The sequence below is a fragment of the Ammospiza nelsoni genome, chromosome 3 (assembly GCF_027579445.1).
Source record: "Ammospiza nelsoni isolate bAmmNel1 chromosome 3, bAmmNel1.pri, whole genome shotgun sequence".
Classification (NCBI taxonomy): Eukaryota; Metazoa; Chordata; class Aves; order Passeriformes; family Passerellidae; genus Ammospiza; species Ammospiza nelsoni.
Window position 1 is genome coordinate 111483197 of NC_080635.1, and position 22505 is coordinate 111505701.

At 41.6% G+C, this 22505-nt stretch overlaps 1 protein-coding gene across 1 annotated transcript in view; it reads right to left on the reverse strand.

Moving 5' to 3' along the window:
- The window catches only part of PKHD1 (PKHD1 ciliary IPT domain containing fibrocystin/polyductin), a 240386-nt gene that overhangs the window by 90159 nt on the left and 127722 nt on the right, over positions 1-22505 (reverse strand). The window contains exons 48-51 of the mRNA XM_059469299.1: positions 16093-16270; positions 15246-15441; positions 6721-6786; positions 4826-4945 (exon numbers count right to left, since the gene is read on the reverse strand). Of these exons, the coding sequence (XP_059325282.1) occupies positions 4826-4945; positions 6721-6786; positions 15246-15441; positions 16093-16270 (560 nt within the window). The remainder of the gene's footprint in view (positions 1-4825; positions 4946-6720; positions 6787-15245; positions 15442-16092; positions 16271-22505) is intronic.

Genomic DNA, 22505 nt, shown 5'->3' on the forward strand with positions numbered 1-22505 from the left:
AATCTGCAGTTGACAAAGGCCATAGGTATATTCATCAAACACAGGCTGAAACATTTTTACAAGGAAGAGCAGCAGTGCTCCCAGGCATGCCATTTATATGTCACATTTCAGTCTAGAACAGAGATTTTTTGCTGAGTTGCACATCTTTCTGAAAAATGTTTTATAAAAGAAATGCTGACTGCTCTGTATCTGTGGCATCATGTGTGTAAGCCTCGAAACAGAGGAGTGAGAAATTCCCCTGCTCAGAGATATCTCTGCAAAACTTGAATTTCCTCAGTTTAAAAGGACAACACTCTGGGGTGTGATGCTTGAGGTGTGAAGTTCTCAGAGGGTGAAATGCTGCTCTGCAGATACAACAGAACACTCCTTTGAGGGGGGGGGAAATGTTTCCACACTTGAGGAGGAAAACAAACACATTCAAAGGCAACTTCCTTACAGAATACACTCATTTACCTCGTAGAGGGAGATATGACTTAGCAGTTAAAATAATAGACTTTAGGTCACTGAGCTCAAAGGATTTACCTCCAGAAAAAGACAAACTGGAGCTGTTTTCCCACCATGAAAATATTCATATAACTGCAAGAAACCACTTTCAGCAAACCATAGTTTGAGCTTGAGAACAGGGCAATATTTCATTGTACATACACTTTCTTCAGACAAAAAGCTCAGGTATGCCAGAGTCTTAATGTTCATACGTACAATACTGAGAAGGCATTAATGACTACAGCAATGACACAAAATGCCTTTGATCAGCCACATTGCTGTATAAAACACCATAGCATGCCATTGAATGGAAATCAGGCACAACAGAGGAGCTATTATATGGGATACAGTACTCCAGCATTCATCTCTTCAAACAGAAAAACTTCAAAGAAAATCAAAATCAGAAAATGAAGAACAGAGTGAATTTCACCACTGGAGAGAAAAAAAAAAAAAGGCAGATAGAAATTGCCAGAGGCTACATGATATCATATCAATACCCTTCAAAACAGCATTCCTTTGCTTGGAACTATAACACACTCTCCTCCCACCCAGAGCATACTGCATCAGGAGTGTGCCACCCTAAAACCATAAACCAAAGCCCTGAAAATCCCATGGCTTTGGGAAGCTGATGCCACTGCTGGAATGGCATGACTGAACTCCTCTGGCTTGTTTTCCAAGGTGGTGTGGCTGCTGCAGCCTGATGCATGTGACAGGTCCTCGTGGGATGGCTGTGGCTCTGGAGGATGAACCTCCAGGGATAAAAGCACAAGCTGTGGCAGCCTGAGCTGAAGATTTCCAGATCAGGCTGGAAGAGACTCATATCCACTGGGGAGACAGACACTGAGGGGAATTATAGCAATACATCAACACTAAAAGTCCCTTTTACATGAGGAACCCAGCTTTGTTGCAAGTGAAAGTCATCCTTGTACTAAGTATGTGAAGTCAAACAGGGCAAATAAAGAAAGAACTTGGTACACAACTGTAGTGCTGTTTGCAGGGGTCTTAGGATGAGGGAAAATAATGTTGACTCCATGTTTCAGAAGGCTTGATTTATTATTTTATGGTATATATCATACTAAAACTACATTAAAAGAATAGAAGAAGGGATTTAATCAGAAGGCTGGCCAAGAATAGAAAAACAATCATAACAAAGGCTTGTGACTGACCAAGACAGTCTGGACAACTGACTGGGATTGGCCATTAATGAAAAACAACCACATGAGACTAATTACAGATCTACTTGTTGCATTCCACAGCAGCAGATAATAATTGTTTACATTTTGTTCCTGAGGCCTCTCAACTTCTCAGGAGAAAAAATCCTAAGGAAAGGATTTTTCATAAAACATGTCTGTGACACACAACACTAATTTCCAAGCTTGACCAAATCTCTAGATGCGTCAAGCAGACACCAAGCAAGAACAGAAAAACCTGGTTTCTAATATGTATATTTTGCTAATAGAGGCATTTTCTACCTTTTCAAGCCTTCCTGAGACCAGCCCATGAGGTAGCCTTAATGTTGCAGTTCTGCTTATTTTGTTAAATAAGCAAATTGAAGCCTTCAATAGCTAGATTTAGACAGTGCCCCAGCTCTCCAGTGAACTCTGGCAATCCACATTCAGTCAAAGATTTCAACTGTGTCTGACCAAAGTCTTTCCCTGTGCTTCTTCACACTAGAAATGAACACTAAGCATCTATTATTTGCTTTTATGATCCGAAAACTGATCTATTATTTGGTTTTATGACTCTAAAACTGTTCTTTGGGGGCTGAAAGGATTGAGCCAGTCATACACAGCATACCAGAAGCAAGCTCATGTCTTGGCTTTCAACCAGAAAATCATTGTAGATGGCTCCCAGAAGAGAATTTTAAGTAACCAGAAGACAGCAAAGAGTAAGACACAGCTGCATCTCGCCAGGAGTGAATCACAAAAACTTATTTTGGTGTGCATAGCAGCACAAAGTTTGAGTGGTTTCTAGAATATTTGTTCTCATGAGAACAAATTCTCACCTTTTTGAAGCCATCTGGAGTCATTCTGAGTTTAGCAGGGTCTGCACAAACCAGAGGAAAAGGGAAGGGAAACATCCATAAAATGCTACAATTAAACATTCATTTGAAAGTTGTTGATTTCATTTTAGATTTTGGATCCAAGCAAGGGGCTGGCTTTCTTTGAACTGGAGACTGAACACTTGTGGCAGCAAAGCAAAGCATGCAAAATGGACAGAAAATTTATCTTGCCTAACCTCATTTTAGTGCATTTAGAGCAACAAAACCAGTTCCTTTATCACCTGGTGAGGATCATGACTCTAATTTTAGACCCTGTACTCTGTTGACTCCAATGCCAGTGTGTCTCAACACCTCCAAACCAGCAGGACTGAAGAGGGAGAGCAGAAATAAAATAGAGAAAGGGTGACCAGAAAAGGCAGAGATTAAACAAAATTGGTGGTATGACAGACAGCTTGTGTTTGTGTTCATGTTTTTGTTCTCAGGATAAAATCAAAGGAGGATTCCAGAAAGGTACTGGGGAGGAGAATAGTTTCTGCACATCAACCAACAGGCACATTTACCCTGGCAATGGGAGAGATGTTTTTAATAGGATCATAGAATCATGGAATAACCTGGGTTGGAAGGGACTCACAAGGATCACTGATTTCAGCTCTGGTCTTGCACAGAACAGCCCCAAGAACCCCACTGTGTGTTTCAGAGTGTGATCCAGACCCTTCCCCAGCATCATTGCCTTTCTCTGGACATGCTTCAGCTCCTCATCTTTGCAGGAAACACAGAAGAGTTTTATTCATCGTGCATCACAAACTCATCCTTCATCTTCTACTCTCTTGATCTGATCTAAGCAACAGAACTCCAAACCCTCAGCCAAACCTATTTATTTATTATTTTTTTATTCTCTGCTTCTGTGCAAATTGTGATTTGCCTCTGCGCCTCTTCATATCTGCATCTGACACATGATAGTGAAAACTGGAATGTTCTGATGTTATGGCAGTAATGGACTGATGGTGGTGGACCACTTATCACAGAATCACAAACTCATTAAGGCTGGAAAAGACCTCCAAGACCATCGAGTCCAACCTGAGACAAATCCCCACCTTGTCACCAGCCCAGAGCACTGAGTGCCACCTCCAGACCTTCCTTGGACACCTCCAGGGATGGGGACTCCATCACCTCCCTGGGCAGCCCCTTCCAATGCCTGACCACCCATTCCATGAAGAAATTCTTCCTGAACTCCAACTTTATCTCATCTTCAGCTCAATGTAAGTTCCTCCCAAAAGTGAAGAAAAGTAATATTTTTAGAAGTACAGGCTCTAGGCTTTTTTTCATATTTATTAGAAAATTGAAGATTAAATATATATTGAAGGCTGATGATAATTCGTAATGTAACCTTCAAATATATATATATATATATATATATATATGCGTGCGTGCGTGCGTGTGTGTGTGTGTGTGTGTGTATAGATATATATATGTGGGACGAGATGTTGGTATTGGTATTTGGGCATGGAATTTCAGTCATTTCATTCACATTCCACATTTCCAGAAGTAGAGCTGTGGTAGGCAGAGAGATGTAACTGGTTTCAAACAAATGAGAAGGAGACAGCACCATGTTCTAGAATATTTCAGAATATTTCAGGTACATATCAATCAATATTAATTGGAAATTCAATAATTATATCTGGAAAGGAACTCAGGACCTCATGTAGTCCAACTTCCTGATTAAAGGAGGGTCTCTTATGTAAAATGGTTATCACAAGCTTTTCTCCAGATTTTATTGCAAATTCTCTAATAAATTTACTAAAATCCATTTTTCATACATTAATGTTGTATGATGAGTGGGGATTTAAATGTAACTCAAGTTGAAATATGGGTCTAAGCTAAAATATCTAGGAGGTATCCATGGCAAATGGTTTGAGAAATTACCATTGATAAGTAGGAATTACAACAGAAAAATAAAATGGAAGATGATGCAGAAATGTAAAATATGATCCTTGCACAAAACACAGAGAGAGATGGGTGAAGAGATGAGCTCTTTGTGAGGTGTGGTTGTGGGTCTTACAAGTTCTCTTCTGAATTAAGGTCCCTGTACATACTCCAGCTTGAAAGTCAGCATAAGTGCTTGTTTTTGTGTGTATGTGAAAATGGAAAATAATTATCATTCTCTTCCAAAAACTACATTTTTGTACTGCAGTCTGAGTGACAAGGAACAAATGTGGGGTCCTGCACACACTGGAATGGCCACCAGGGCCAAGGAGCCCATATTGAAGCACAAATATAAATCCAAATGTAGGCAGAGCCCAGCATCTCCAAGAAATTAAACACCTTTCCTTCCTCACGCACTTGGCAAGATGATGACATCTTCCCCAGGGCCTGGGATGCTGCCACTGGATCCTCCCCAGCCTTTTCCCACACCATTCCACGTCTCTGGGAGTGACCATTTCAAGACAGCATCAGAAGGAGCTACAAAACAGAACACATAAAGACAGAATTATCATTTTCTGTAGCTGGAAGAATTACCATTTCTTTGATAGTCAAGCATCTGTGACATTAACATCCTCCTTTTGTCACTGCTAATTGTTCTTTGTTATTTTCCACGTTTAAACAAAACTGTTTGATTGAATTCCCAGGGCATGGGAATTTCCATACTTTCCCAAAGTATGAAAAATTTTAAATAATTGTTGATCAACTCTTACAAGCTTGCTAACACCCAGAAAAGCAATTTTCCCATTCCAAGAGGTGACCAAGACTTGGCGTGGAAAAGCAGCTTAACCAAAACATACGGAAACTCCTGCTCCTTCTCCAAAATTTTCTTTTTCAGGTCAATCCAAAAGAAAAATCCTGAGATTAAGGAAAATATTGGAAGAAACTGAGCTCACCAAATGCGGCTGCTTGACTTGCACTTGTATTTTAGAGAGCCAACTAGCCAGGCTCCATAAATTAATTGCCCCTAAATTTGTTATCCCTAAGAGAGGAAAGGAAGCCTTCAAGGGAAAATCCTGCACACCAAGTTTAGTAAATCCTAGACTAATGCAGGCAGGGCCTCCCTCTGGAGGCCTCTGCAAGCACCTACTTCTCTCCTTCCTCTATAAAGGGAATTCTGGTTTTTTTTTTCCTGAGGAGAGCTTCTTTGGGGATTAAAAGGAATTGAAAATAAGCGAGCAAGCACATGCCCAGGTTTTGGGGGCTACACCCAGCTCAGTAATGTTGTAGTGTACAAAAAAACCTCTGTTGTCAGCACAGGAAAACACAGAAATGAAACCCATGTTGAGTTCCTTAAGTTTGGGTCTCCCTCCCCAATCACTTGCTTGTTCTGAGAGAAAAACCCTGCCAAAATGTCTCTAAACCCTTTTTCCATGTAAGTGATTATTGTTAATATACAACATAGCAAGGCAGCTGATATAGTGCCTTAAGTTTTAGCTTCCACATTTTTCAGATTCTGTTCTGCCTTAGTGTGTAACTCTGAACTTCATGTAAAGTGTCAGCTAGTTCTCCTCACAGCTCAGTCAGAAAACAATCCTTTTCCACCCTGAGAACCAAGGACACCGTTGCAACTTTCAGGCCCAAATCGTGTAAACAACAGCAAATTGAGAGCAATCTGCGAGGATGGGACTTCATAACCTGGACCTGTAATTGGACAATTAACCCCAATATGTAATTGGGCCAAGATGTATAAAAGAGGGAAAACTCATGACCAGTCATCCATTTTGGCTCCATCTTGGGTCCATCTTGGATAGAGCCATGGCTGGGCTCTTGTGCTGCCCAAGGTGTATCCTTTGATGACCTTTCAATAAATCCCTACTTTATTCCTTTGACACTATCTAGCCCCTGTTCCAGGTAGCCTCTCTAGGCAAAAATACCCAAAAATATAAAAATTTGGAGGTGTCCCTTGTCTTTGGTATATTTTTCTGTCTGATTCAACATGAAACTGAGCAGTAATATCAGACTGTGGAGCACTAAAATAATCTGTAGTCTTACATTCTCCATGACCTTTCTGATCTGCTGTGTTATTTCCCAGGGTAAGTTTATAGTGTTTTATACTGTGGAATCACACATTTATCTTGAGCAATGGTAGATAGGGCTCAATGAAACACCTAAATGAATACCAAGACCCTCTGTTGGATTGATAGATGTACAAAACATTGAAGTGAAAAATAGCAATTTACTCCTGAAAAAGCCATAAAAAAGAAATGGTTTGACTCCCAGACCAATGTTTTCTGACACTGACTATCACATACCTGGGGTAGGTAAATCCACTCTTTCCTTCTCTTTCAGTGTGACCTGAATTAAGTCAGCTCCTGTGACTGAACACAGAGAATTTTAGGGAGTTACAGCAAAGCCTTTCAAATTAACACCAAAAAACATTATTAGATCAATTTCCACACATTAATTCCTGACAACATTATACACTTCTTACAAAAAACATTTTCTTTAAGAGAAACTATACATGTTTTCTAAGCATTTTTTGTCCTTTTTTTTTATGCATTGAGAAAGGATTAAACAAACACATTTTAATTTACAGATACGGAAGGTCTCAAGACAACTCATTAGAAACAGCTAAAAAGAAAACATTCAACAATCAGAAATTCTAGGCTGGAACTCGAATCTCATTTATCCCACTATAAATCCACAGCAGTTCCACTCACATAAGTGATATCACACCATTGAATGCATAATGTATTAACTGGCTCAAACAGCGAAATACAGCTTTTGTTTTGTAGTTTGGTTTTGATTTTTTTTTTTTTTTTTTTTTTTGCCCCCAAAATCTGGTATCTGAAAGAGATGCTTTAATTAGCCAGACTTTATAGACTGGAGACAGGGACCCTGTGTTCTCTGCTGTGAAAAGGGGTCAGCAGCAATTATCACAGTGGTAACCTTTGTGCCCGTGTATTGTCAGCAGGAGAAGGGCCAGAATAATGCAAATCAAAGAGGAGCAGAGGAAAGCTGTTTCAGACCCAGCTAAAATCCCACCTCCTCTTCATCTCCAGTGGCATATAAAGGCACTTCCTTTCAGTCACCAGACTGGAACAACTGTAGGTTAAAAAAGAAACACTCTGACAAGCAAATAAATCTCCTGTCTTCTGCCCAGCCCCTTACGGTGACCCTAAAGTGTTGTTGGAAGATTTTTTGGGGGGGTAGAAGAATTGTATCAATGAAGCCATTGTCAGAATTTTCCTCAGTTTCAGAACATGCCTAGAACTTTCCTCTGTGTGCATCAACCCACAGATGGGATTTCATGCCATATTGTAATTTACTTATTTTATCTTTAAACAAGTCTCTGTACTTTTAAATTGTGAAACCCGTGGTTCCCTACCTCCCTCCTTTTCTCCCAGTGCAACTGAGCAAATTTAAAATAACTGAGGTTCATTAATTTTAAGTGTTCAATAAATTAGTATGAATAATCAAAAAACTTGATTCTTTCTGATAATTACTATTTGATGTCAGTTGAAAGCACTTGATTGAGTTAGCAGCATATGCTCCTATGCCAAATGAGGCTTCCATAATTAAATAGAAACTGATTCCATGAGGTTTTTCTCATGTCTGATTAATTAGTAATCAGGTGCCTCAGCCCTGTTCTTCAGTGACACCTTCTCTCCCAATGGTGGCTGGGATCTGATCCACATATCAGTCAAATCAATCTGCCCCAAACCATCACACAGAGCTCACACTGAACTGCAGCATGCCTTGAGTGGCCACAAGGTGAACATTTGAGGGGAAAAACATGACATGAAACTGCTAATTTAAAGCCTCTGACACAGCTCTTGTGGCTTCCAGACAATACATCTGTGTGTACTTTTATGGTTATGGTGTTTTTCCTTCTCACACAGGGCAAAACAGTTGCCAAAGCTGACAAAACAGGCTTAGGAAAAACAAGACAAACCCTGACAATATCCTTTTTCACCTCAATATATTTTGTGAGGTTTGTTGTTTTTTTGTTTTTTGCTTACTTTTGCAGGAACTAGAGTGAAATCATCTAATTAAGGATGTTTGTATTTTTCAGACAAAAGCTGTTCTAATTAAATCCTGAGGGGACATAAAACTTGATCAATATGGTGCATAGACCTCATAACGGGGTTCAATCCCCTTATATGGTGAAGAAAGAAACCATTAAGACTTAATTCAGTACAGAGTTTTATCACTGCCATGTCCAGAGTCAGGGCAATAATAAAAGTTTCTCATATTTGAAGTGTCATCCCACCAGAGCATGACAATTCAAACTATTATAAATTATTTATATTCTTGATCATGAGCATAAGAATAAGGGACAGAATTCTCCCCAGAACTCTCCACATCCTTGTAACATGTACAATTATTTACATCGATGGGGTGTAAAGTGCACCAGTTGTGAATCAGCAGTGTTTTGTTGCCTTTTCCCCAAATACTGCTAAAAACTGATCAAGAAATGTAGAGGCCTTGGGATTAATCAAGGCTACAGTGACACAGTCCTTCTGGTGGTTTTGTTTTGCTGCTGAGTAGGTTATCACCGGGTTTTGCAGGACAGGAAGGGATACAGGCACTACAGATGAAGGACATCATTAGTAAACATTGAATTAAGGTGACTCTTGGCAAAATGTAGTTATAAGGCTCCAGGGTTTAGTTGTATAAAACCTTTATAAGGCTCATCAATTTCCTGCCTTATTACAGCTCCTCCTGGATGTTTGGGCTGTGGATCATAAATATAGGCCTTCTGGATGATACTGCTGGAAACTTTTCCTGGTTCAGGGCTCCTTGAGTGAACATGAAGGAGGAGCAACTCAGTCTTTTATCAGCTTTGCAGTGACTCGGAATTTTGCCTGTGGATATTAGGAAGGGCTGAAACTAGGATAAATGGCTCCAATAGCCTGACTTACAAATAACAAGCGGCTCCATGCTATTTAACATCAATTGGGCTAACATCCATCACCAGGAAATCAAAACTTTTTAGACAGCACAATCAACAACACAGTGAGACACACCTCTGGAAACTGGAGGACCTAGGAGAGGGTGTTTTGTCATCCCCTGTGAGGATCTTCTGCAGGAGACACCCAGAAGTGTGATATAACAAGGACAATGTGTTAGGGATAAGAGTTATATGTATATTTTATATACATATAACTGGATAGATAATTTTTATATATATATACACAGAAAAATATATATAAAAGATATAGATATATGGATATAGATATAGATATAGATAGATACATACACACATATATATGTATGTAAATCTTGGGTAGATGGACAAAGATTCTTGCTTACAGGAGATTGGCATTTGTGTAAAATTCCTCCTGCGGATACCACATAATCAAAAAATCAACCTTGACAGGATTATAAGGGCATTTCATCACCTTATTTCTGTAGCTGCTGCACTCTCTGGTTTCTCTGCTCCCATGCCAGAAGGACAGGAGCTCACCCACCAGGAGAATGTTGTTTTTTCTCTTTGTGTCTATAACAAAAATTGAGCAGCTGAGGGAATGGGGCAGGGGGGTCTCAGCCTGGAGAAAAAAGAGTCCCAGGGAGGATCCTATTTCTCTCTTCAACTCATAGGTTGCAGAGTGAGGTTGAGTGAGGTCATAGCCAGGTGGATGTTGGTGTCTTCTCCTAAGTAATGAGCAAGAGAACAAGAGGAAATGGCCTCAAACTGTAATTAGGGGAGGTTCAGGTTGGGCATCAGGAAGAATTTATTTTTTGAAAGGGTGGTTAAGCATTGCTACAGACTGCCCAGGAAGTTGGTAGAGTCACCACACCTGGAACTGTTAAAAAAATTCCTGGATGTGGCACTCAGTGCTCTGGTCTGGGTGACAAGGTGGGGATGGGTCACAGGCTGGACCTGGTGGCCTTGAAGGCCTTTTCCAGCATAAATCATTTTATGATTCTATGATTACAAGGGGCAACTCTTTGCAAAGATCTGACTTTCATTTCATGGAGGTCACTGAGCAGCCCACATCTGGTCAACTGGCCCCCTGAAACCACTGATATGGGTGAGTTTTATCTGCCTGGAAGAAAAGATTCATCCCTGTACAATCAACCCTCTGTAAAGAATTAACTCCATTCTTCAACTCTTTCGCCTAGGATTCTCCTTTACCCCCAAGCGATAGGGCTGTAGAAAATATCTGTGTTTATTTATTTTCTGTATTTTCATATTAGAAACAAACATTCTTTAGAGTGTTTTTTCCTCCTATACAAAGCAATTACAGAAACCCATAGAGCCTAATGGAAGTGAGATCATTCTTTAGGAATCTAGAAAAGACAATAAGTATAATCAAATTATTTTTTTAGGAACTATGGAAATTGTAAACTGCTTCTGACACAGCAGTAATGTGAGGTTCAGCCTTAGGCCCTCTTAACAACTCACACATGAGCAGCCTGAGCAAAGTCAGCAGGATGACCCATCTGCATAAAAGTTGTGTCTACTGAAAAATGTATTTGGGATAAATAAAAAGTTTGATAATCCTTTCAGTGATGTTTTCAATAATGTTTCTGTCCAGCACTTCAAATTTTAGGGAAAAAAAAAAAACAAGAAAAATCTGGAGGTGAAGGAAGCCAACACTTTGTTTTATTCCAAAAGAAAATGGTTTAAAGATTACAAAAGTGAACTAAAAGGAAACAACATCTCTCTGGTTTTTAGCCAGTTCCAGTATTGCCCAGAGACCTTAACCAAGGAGCAGTACCACGCTGTGGCACCATATGCTGAAATTTGTAACAGACTTAAAAAGCTCATGATGTTATTATTGCAATTTACAAAGGCTATTTCTCCTAAAAAATATCCCAGATGTCCCAGTGGGATGTTTCTTTCCACCACCCTTGTTATAATAAGTGGTATTTTGGGGTTTTTTTTTGCTTCAGCATGGTCATATCATGTTTCACTCCCCTGAAATGTGGTTGAGCCACAGCCCATGAGTGTTTCACAGTCACACCACAATTGCAGGCCCATAGAGACCTTTGAGGATCACTTCTCTTAGCACATAGGGTGCCCCAGAGAAAATCAGGGCAATGCTATGAACCATGTCAAAGCAAAGCTGGTGATGTAGAAATGACTGGCACGGGATGCTTCAAGCTCCCTAAGCCTCCCCTTCACCCAGAACCCAGAAGGGACATGGGGTTACCTGTCCTCCGATGCAGATTCGTTTAAAATAGTCTGAAAAGGGGATTTTTAAAGTGGCTTGGAGGCTGGTTAACAGAGTTTCATGTATGTAGGTAACTATCTTTGTTAATAGGATCATTGCCCATACAACAGATACATTCTCCATTGCAATTATTTCTCCCCATTCAGCACCCCCTGCATTCTCCTCCAAGCCTAATTTACAAGACCCCAACCATCAGTGCAACTTAACTCCTTTAATCCCCTCCATAAGGTCTATTTTCTTGCCTTTTGTGCTAGACAGACCTTTTTTTTTATCCTCACAAATATAAACAAACACTTGCATGATGCCAGGCAGGACTGAAGAGGGGATGGGGAAAGCCTGAGCCCAACGCAGACTTCTGGCCAAGGTGGCTTCATTCGGCTGCCTGCTTTGTTTGAATAACAATATCTTCTCAGTCACGGCGTTTTCCTTCCCCTTCTCCCCATTTTCTCCCCCATGAAGGCCCGAGTAAAAGGGCTGTGTGAATCCAGGAGCCTGCCCATTAATGAGCTGGCATCTGATCTGTATTTACCGGCATTAATTTCTGGATGTAACGCACCCCTGCCACTTCCCCACAGTTTGCCCTAAAAGGCTTTCTGAGGGGCACAAAAGCAGAGGGTCAAAAGTGAGTTGACCCCGGCCAGAATGTACAATTATTGCAAAGAGGTGGTACACCAGCAGCTGTCGAAACCCCACCAAAGCGCTCCCAAAAGCCGAAGGATGACTAATACGCCGGCCGACTTTGGGCAGGAAGAATTATGGCCCTCCCGAGCAGCTGCAATAATTGTCTTGCCATTGTCCCCCTGCCACCCCCTACAAGTGCCCATTGTGGCCGTGGAGTAAAGTGATTTTATGCTCGGGCTGATGCTGTTTGTGCCCAGCTGCCCGAGCGCTGACACACGAGCCTGCAGAGGGGGGACCCGCGTCTGCTAGACGGGGCTGCGACATACCAGACCTTTTACATAAGTCAAACAGAAACAAATGACTCTTTATCAGCCCCTTCTCCCTTTGAAGTGGCGGCTGCTTATAGGCCCTTACAGCTTTTCCTCCTTAGCCCGAGCAAACATCCTCCTTTTGATATGCTACATGCTCATTATCTCTGCCCCATTTAATGATTTTTGATTGAAGGGTGGGAGCGCAGTTGCCAAGAGGGTAGTTAGAGAGGCTCCACGCAGTCAGGACAACAAGAAAGGCTTTCCTTGTGCAGCAGCCTAAATTTGGAGTTTCTTAACAGTGTGTTCTTGTTCTTAGCAGCAGATAAGGGCTGAGCGTGAAATTCTTAATTAAGCAGTAAATAGAGAGTGGGGTGTCAGCAGATGCAGCCTGTAGCCATGGAGACCAAGTCTGATGGAGGAGGGAGCTGAGGCTCAACGCCGGCCCCGGGCTCGGGCATGACTGACAGCTGAAGAATCCCACAAAGCTTGTAAACGGGATTAATTAGTTGGCTAATTATATCATATAGTTAAATGTAAATAAAATATTAAAAAAGAAAAATTTCTAAAAGGGCCAACTTGCAGATTTAGGCAAGAAGACGGCAGGAAGGCCAGACCTTCTAGCCTTGTCCTCTCTGAGTGGATTGGTGGGGTTTTAAGGCCAGAAGGGACCATTGTGGCAGCTTTCTCTGACCTCCTATGGAGCATGAATCTCGCCTCATGAGGTTTCTAATAGCTTCTCGCAGAGCCGGAGCATATTTCCCTGAAAAGACAGCCAAGCATCTTCTAAGGACCCTGAGTGATGGAAAGTCTACCACATGCCATGGATCTGCTCTGCTGGCTAATTATCCTCACCCTCTCAGCGTGCACAGCGGAGAGAAGGAGAGAAATCTCACACCAGGGCCAGGAATCTGCTTTGTTTCAAACTTTTACCCTACATCCACAGCATAGATATTAGGTACCCGACACTGAATTATTGATCTCACTCCTATAACAGTCCTCACAGAAAATGTTCACAGCATGAATTATGCATGTCAGGTGTTTTCATAAATTTCCCCTCGTGTATTTTGGATTATTGTTTCTCTCTCTATTAAAATGAGGAACCACAACAAGCTCTTTGTGTGATAAAAATCAAGATGAAAGTAATGCAAGAGAAGGGCAAGAAAGTGTGTGTGATGCAAGAGTGGCATATGCCAGCCAGACCACTTTTGTCCCGGTCTTCCCAAGACTCATCTCCTCTATTTTTAACAGCAGAGGCCAAGCTACAGATGCCATCCTCTGAGCTTTCCCATGCTGCTCTGACAGTGCAAATCAGGATATGCAAACTGAAAAACAGTCACCTTTTATATTTGAAGGAACAAATTTACACTGTTAGTACGCAGAAATAATAAAACATTTTTCTTTTTTCAGTAAATACTTGACTTGATCTCTGGTAAGGTTTAGACCCAACAGCTAAATTTACAGTAGCAAATTTACACTTGAACTGTGTCTAAATAGGGCCAGGACACAGACCCAAGACCAGGACCCCAATAATCTACGTGGTTATAATGCTGGTCAAATTCCTGCCACAGCTTTGGCCTAGAGCAGGCAGACTCCCAGGTGGTGACCAGTGCACCAGTACAGTTTGGGATTAAGCAAGCACAGGGATCTTTTATAGTTTGAAGCCTGGGTACATCCAGCCCATTTTTAGAGCTAAAATGTTAAACACAAGCTGTGCTGTGGCAGTTGCTGAAGAATCAGAGGTGAACACAGCAACTGAGATCCTCAGACTGAGGTTAAGTTTTGGGTTTCCCCAGTTCTCCACAAATGTGATTTTCCACACTAGTTGATTTTCACTGTTGCCAGACCAAGCTCAGTGGATTGCCTGCCCTCATTCCAGGCATGTTTTTCTCTCCATTGTCACAATGATTGTTCTAAAGGTATCCTACATGAGAAAGCCATTTGCATGCCATCTCAGTAATGCAAAATCAAAGGGAATTTCATTACATTTAATGGAACAGAAGAGAAAAAATATCTGTTATAAAGAAAATCATCATCTTTACTTTCCTGGTATGAGTCATGAAGGAGAAGCTAATCTTCTCAAAGACACCAAAATATATTTGTGATTTCTAGTTCTGCTGCTATTAATAAAGGCAACAATCATTACCTTGATTTTGACATATAGAGCTTAGATATTTATAAAATTATTTACTTGAGAATGGGTATTACAGAAAATGCCCATTTCTTCAAAAAGAAAATTTTCACCACACTCCATGATCTCATGTACGAAGTCACATAGGTAAAGATTTAGCTGTCTTTGGAAGTTTCCAACCCTAGAAAAAGCTCTCTCCCAGTAATCTTACTGCCTTCAGTGGGCTCAGCCTGGCAAGATAAGCATGTTTTATTAATGATACCTGTGATGTAGGACCAGTTGACAGCAGAGGTCATTGGTGGAATTTAATGTCTTTACCACTCAAAAAAAACAAACTCAAATACAACTGATGTCACATCACCCTCTATTTATGGCACATTCCTTCTGTTGCTAGGTCAGGCATCAGATAGATCAGTTAGGGATGCACCTGAGGTGCACTTAGCTATTTGACCAACATTTTGAAGGACCTCTCACTTATTGAAAGGCCATTGAAAGCTGGCCTTGAGCAGATTTTGGGTCTAAATTAAAGAAGCATCAGCTCTGACACCATTCCTGATCACAGATGTAGATTGCAACCCCCACACTGCACTTACCCAGGTAGGTGAACTTCCCCAGCTTGCTGTCGAGATGCCAATCACAGCTCCTGTGCTGGCCATAGGAAGGTACCAGCTGGAGTGGCTGTCCCCTCCTTGTCCCACAGGACACCACAGCCTCCAGATGGGCAGGAAGATCCTTGTGTTCCACCAGCAGGTAATTCCCAGCCTTGAAGTTGCTAAATGTCACTGAATACTGGAGAAGAGGGAACCAAAAGGAAACATGTCTGAGTCTGTGATTAGAGCGCCACGGAGTGCAGCATAAAGGGGTAAAGAGGGTGGTGCTCCTCACAGGTAAAATGTGTTGAAAACAGGAAAAGAGATGCAAAATTAAGCAGGAGGTGATGGTAAATGCAGAAAAAATCAACTGCCCTCATCACCTTTGAAGGATGAGGAGAACCAATGTCTTCTGAAAACTGTGCTTCAACATGTCTTAAGGCAGTAAAAATCCTGTTGGTTCCTAAACACCACACTGAAATTTCACCTAAGATATCCAAAATCATCAAGTGTCCATGGCCAGGCGGGATGGGGCTTGGAGCAACCTGGTCTAGTGGAAGGTGTCCCTGCCTATGGCAGGGGTTGGAACGGGATGAGCTTTAAGGTCCTTTCCAACACAAACCATTCCATGATTCCATGACCTTCCTGCTCCAGGTGATTACAGAGAACTTATCTCTGAACTTATCTGAGAGATAAGAGAGAGCTTATCAGTCATCTTATCTAAGCCTATAAATACAGAGAGACTTTCTCAGTGCACTTTATTTTATTTCTCTCTGTTCTTCCAAAGAGATGAAAACATGATTATCTCTTCCAGATACAATTTTGAAATTATAAAACCTTCCCATGTTACCTGGAGCTGTTTGCTGACCAAAGGGTTGTCAAATGTCAACGTGTAAGTCTCTTTATCCAGGAGAAGAACCATCCAGCCATACAGGTTTGATAAAGTATCAGGGACATAATTGACTGTGCTTGACTTATTCCTACTGTCAGTCACAGTTAAATTATAGGGAGTGTCAGGAGCCTCTTTCCTGCAGGAAAAGAAAAAAAATTATATTTTTACATTGAACTCTGTTATTTTGCAACCTGTACAGTTCTGTTTTTATTTGAATTACAGAAGCTGTGCTGGATCTCCCTTAGAATGTGTCTCCATTTTATGTAATTCTTTATAAATGCCATAAGAAACAATATTTTGCCTGAATTGCTGTAAAAGGAGAGAGAAAAAGAGAGACACAGCATGTAGGAGTAAAGGAAGAGGAAGAGAACAGAGCAGATGTAACAGCCAGGGTACCAACTTCTACATTGCCAGAGTATTTTCCTTCTGCCAGACTCATGGACCTCAAGTTCAAATTTTAGGATCTTTATGAAATTTGATGGAGTCTTCTTATTAGCATCAGTCCAGGCTGGGTGGTGTTTGGAGTAACCAGGTCTAGTGGAAGGTGTTCCTGCCCATGGCAGGGGGTTGGAATGAGGTGATATTTAGGGTTCCTTCCAACCCAAACCATTCTGTGATTCTGTTATAATTCACTCCCATTTGAGTGATCAAAAGTTTCAATAAAAGTCCTGTGTAATTCAAAGAGTTGTTCTCTGTCTGCAGTAAAAGCTGGGGCTGCTGAGGATTGATTAAATCCTTCAGAAAATGGGTGAACTTTTAGTGCAGCAGTTCTTATAAGCATCCAAATGAGAACTCAACCCCCTTTTTCACTAGAACTTGGCACTCCTAATTTCTGACCAGTCTACTCAGGAGAAAAAACCCTTACTGAAGAGATCAACATTAGCACTGATACCATGAGGGGTCATAAACCCTTTAGATTTAAGGTTGCAGTAGACTCCTCTCAGTCTGGCATTTGAGCTGACAATAAGCTTAAAAAATCCCCTCTTTTAACCATCCCTTCAATATTTTTTTCTCAATATTTGAAGCATTATTTTACAACTACACATCTCAGCATATTATCTAACCTCTCAGGCTGGATATGGCTTACTAACCCAAGACAGTGCTAAAATTTATGTAATCCTGCAATTTGCCTGTATATGCAATTTTTGGTTGCTTTTTTTTTCCCCCCAAGTGCTTTGGAGATGATGCAAAATCACCAGAGCAGTCATCCCAGATGTATTTTTCTTTTCTCTCTTAAAATCAGTTCACTGATTTTTTTTTTCTTTTTTTGTTGTTGTTATTCTAGTGTCTGGCACTTTGTCAAATCACTTTCTGGTTACCCAGAAACATTCAGCTGAGAAACAGCAGTGGCAAAGCGAAGTGTGAATCAGCAAAGAATCACTCAACCAGAAGATATTGGCAGACCAATGAAACTGGAAGGAGTTAATAAGGCTTAAACAGCTTTTGTACCACTAATAAACCTCCTGTTATGGGCATTAACTGGACCAGGATATTAGGCTGCTAATTAAGCAAGTAAATGACAACAAGCACATTATTGCCACAGCTATCAGCACCTGCACAGGTATTCTAGCAGCAGAAGAACACCAACCACAATGCAAAACTCTCCTGCACATCAGAGGGAGCCTTATGGAGTTGCAAAGATGTCCAATGTCACAGCAAGTGACAGAGACTCAGACCTAGGATCTCTGCAGCATAAATTCACATGGTTTTACTCTTTATTTATTTTAATTTTCATCATCAGAGAGTTCTGAAGAGAACAGCTTGAATCACTTTTATGGGGAGACTGTCCCCAGTACTTCCAGGAGAAGTAAAGACAGAAGTCCTGGAAGGGACAATCCTACTGGGATACAAGTCTGACCTGTTAGAAAGTTAGGTGGCAATTCCACACTAGCCATGTAAATCCAATAGCTAGGGAATGGGAATGTGAATTCACAAGTCAGCTGTGAATCCATTTATGTTGGAAACCAATATTTAGAAGACCCCAAATAAATATCTTAAACTGCATAGTGAACTTCCAGATGGCTACAGTTAAGTGAAATACATCTTTTCCTGTGTGTCGAATTATAACAGACAAGTTATAGAATCATAGAATCATTTAAGTTTGAAAAGACCTCTGAGATCATCGAGTCCAACCATTAACCCAACACTGCCGAGGCCACCTCTACACCATGTCCCAAAATGCCACATTTACATGTGTTTTAAATCCCTCCAGGCATGGAGACTTAACTATTTTTAGAGAGTTATGAGCACCACTGCCCCACAAAGCTCATTTCAATGCCTGACCTCCTTTTCCATGGGGAAATTCTTTTTAATATTTAATCTAAACCTCTCTTGGTGCACCTTAGGGCCATGTACTCTTGTCCTTGTTCCCTAGGAGCAAAGCCTGACCACACCCCCACACTGCCCACCCCCTGGCTGTCCCCTCCTGTCAGGGGTTGTGCAGAGCCACAAGGTCCCCCCTGAGCCTCCTTTTCTCCAGGCTGAGCCCCTTTCCAGCTCCCTCAGCCCCTCCTGGTGCTCCAGCCCCTTACCCAGCTCTGTTCCCTTCCCTGGACACCCTCCAGCCCCTCAGTGTCCCTCTTGTCCCAGAGCTGTCCCCAGCACTGGAGGTGCCCCAGCAGTGCCAGCACAGGGGACAGCACTGCCCTGCTCCTGCTGTCACCCCAGAGCTGGCACAGCCCAGGTGCCTTTGGCCTCTTGCCCACCTGAGCACACCTGGCTCATGTTCATGACCCAGGAAGGAAAAGGAGCAGGAGATGCCTTATGGCCTGGAATCTCTAGGGTTTTCTTGACCTGTAATGTTGTGTCCTTGTCTTTTACATGAGTTGCTTGAGGTTTTGCCACCCATAAATTCATTTCCAACTCCTGACAGGGTGCCCACCAGCAAACCAAAAATTTGGGGAACCTAGAAAACTTCTCAGCCCAGTGTACAAGTTAACTGGTACAAGGACACAATAAGCCTGAGATGCACCCCCTTGAAAGGATGTCAGTGTGTTGTTTCTTCACCTCCATGCCAAAAAGGCACCAAAATGGAAGTACCCTACTAATGGAATTACCAGCCACAATTAGCACCATTTCCATTTGCCCTAAATAGCCAGTGATTTCACTGTGCCCTAAATAGCCACCAATCTACCTCTCTTTAATGCTAATGAAGTAGAAGAGCACTGGCACACACGAGTATTTCTAATTCAGAGGATCCGAGGGAGCCTGCACGCATCATTAACATGGAGAGCTTCATTATCAGAGGAGAGCCTTCCCCTGAACTTCTCCTGGCTTTATTTGAAAGAAACTAGGAGGCAATGGTCTTAATGCAAAATTAACCCTCCCTTTAAACTGCTGGAAGCCTTTGCAAACTGTAAGGGGGAAAAAAAGGATGACTCATTGTGAAGGCTGTATTTTTTATATCGAAGCAGGTTTCAATTAAGGAGCAATTTGCTTTAGAAATATGGCAGGATTACAGGATAGGGCTTTACAGTCTGAGCCACAATTCACCAATTGTGACTGTATAAACTGTTATATAATTCAGCTCAAATGCATTGTGCAGAACTGCTCGACAGATATGGGCCACAAAGGATTTGTTAAGCCAATCAACAACATGGAGGAGAACAAATATTAACTCTCTTGTTTATGTTTACCATTAACTTATTTATCCTAAGGGTCCATATCTGTTTGTATGAAGGCAGGCGCTCTGTTTAGCTCTAAATGCTTTCTGTTTGTGTAATAATCCATTATGATTATCCCTCTTCAAAAACAGGAAACAATTTAGCATTGAACTTCAAATGGGACACGAAATGTTTATATCAAGAGTCCATGTTTATTGTTGGCCAAAGGGAGGCTAATTCAGAATTATAACCATATCAAACACTTTACAGGTTTAATCTTGGGCCCCAGACCAGTTCACTTTATTTTAATTGCCAAGAACTAAGAATTTTCAGCTGTTTTCAGTAAATGTGAGTATCTTTGTTGAGATACCAAGCTCATTATTCAAATCTGTCTTTTATTATGAATCCTTAGTAGCAGTGATTTTTTTTTTCATGCATGAGTGTTTTAGGAAATAACCAGATCTTTGACCCTGATCTTGAGTCACCACCATGGGCTGAATTCTAAATAAAAGAAGAATTGAAATGGTTTCCCAGGAATAGAAAGGATTGTGACTGACAAGATGGATTCCTTCAGAGTAGAATTTCAGTTTGCTACCCCTGCCTTCCAAAATCCCCCATGTCCTTAAAACATTTCCCCAGATCCTACAGTTTACAAGCTGATATTTTCAGGAAAATTAAAATCAGACAGAAATCCTGAGCTGGAAAGTGGTTGGTAAACAAACAGGTAAAATGTCTGCAGTGTGAGCATGGCAAACACCAGAGGAGGACTGCTTGTTCACTCTGCTTTTCCCACATCAGGCAGAGCTCTGAAGAGTCCCTGGAAGTGTCCAAGGCCAAGTTGGACAGGGCTTGGAACAGCCTGGGGTAGTGGAGGGTGTCCTTGCCCATGGAAGGAGGTGGAATTAAATGATCTTTAAGGTCCCTTCTAACCCAAACCATACTGTGATTTTAGGATTAATATGTTGGTTATTACAGGGAGTCCCAGCTGATGCACCTGGCTCTGATCTATCCAGGCCATAAGAAACATCCAACAGACTTGCCAGATTTCTCCTTGCCAGGATAGAAAGCTTAGGGCCAGCAAACGTTGGCTCAATGTTAAATTTATCTCCCTGCACTAAGAAATACCTCAGATGATGGTCAAGCTGAGAGAGAAGGCTTTAAGAAATATCTTATCCTGCATACTCATAACACTGTGCAGGATCTGTCTTTGCTGCCCATACCCCTGACTGCAGGGTGAATGGAAAAGGGTCTTCCACTGGGAAACAAATTTCTCTAGGTGGGATGTCTGAAATGCCAGAAACGCAGCAGAGTAAAAGCTGACTCTCTAAAGCTGAGCTGATGAGTTGGTAACTGAACAGTCAATAATTTAATATTTGCCTTCCATATTACATCACAGGAGCCCTCGGAGGGTGGGTTGTGGGGACAAGTGACCATGTAAGCTGCCCCCTGTGTGAGGGCACACATGGCCAGAGAGTGACTGAGGACATTGAGAGAAGAATTGTGGTGGTCAGGGTGTTTCACAGCAGGGAGATGTTCAGCTGAAGGCACCACAGAGAGTAAATATCAAAGGAAAGCAAATCTAGAGTAACCATCTGAAATTTCTTCACAATTCAAAGACACAGAGGTAGGGAAACACCAACCCATCAGCAGTGGCTGGGTTTGCAGCAGAAATGCTGTCAGAACCCAGGACATCCCTCTGGCTGTCCTGAGCAGCCAAGACCCCTGCCAGAGGTCTCAGAGACCCTGGCACAGAGCCCAAAATGCCCCTGTGGTTTTGATTATGACCCATGGGGCAAGTTACCAACCTTGTATGAAGATCAGCAGGTCACAACAGTTTAAATAGAATATTAGCGAAGTTATCACAGGGTGAAAAAGTAGATTTTAGGGTTTTTGGTATGGGAGTTCAGGAGGCAAGATGGAGGGAACTGGGTGTGTCCAGCCTTTCTGCTTCTTCTACTTGGCCTCCATCTTCTGCTGTGATGTTGGCATTTCCAGATTGGTTTATCGTCTATGTCTAACATAGGTGATAGGTATTGGAAAGTAATTGTAAATATTGTACACGTAGTTTTTAGTATAAAGACATAACACTGCCCTGAGGGCAGGCAGAGTGCCTCTCACTGTCTTGCTGAGTGGACCTTGTCAGGCCAGGAGAAATTTTTTTACAGATAAGATAAAATAAACAACCTTGAGACCAGGAAATGAAGAGCTCTGACTCTTTCTTCAAGCACCAGGCTTGGAAAAGAGACTTTCTAACTTTTCTCAGGTCACTCTCACCAGCTAGAGACCCCGACAAAGTGCATCACACAGAGAGAATGTTAGAGCTGATATAGGAATGAAACCTAAAAAGTTAATCTTTTGCTTTGCAGCAGAAGAGGGAGACAATAAAAGGCTTGAACTACAGGACTGGTTCTGAGCAAGTCCAAGTAAAGCAAAGAAAAATCCACTGCTTCCCCAGTGAGAGAAGGAAAGCAAATTAGAGGGACCAAGAGGGAAACTCCCTTTTGGCAGGCGCAGCCACCACGTGTTTGGAGTACCCTTCGCTGCAAGGGGCTGCCAGGCTGCAGATTATTCTAATGCTCTCCTCTTGTAAAAATTATGCATAATGTGAAGAAACTTTGAAAGTACTTAATCATGTTATGACAATTTTTTAATGAAAATTTGTTTTAATATTAATAGAGATTCATAGTTCCATGATAATATGGGTAGCGGTGGCATTTGGAGCAGCCGTTTCTAGCCTGCAGCCATGCTGTGCTGTGCCATAGCATAAGC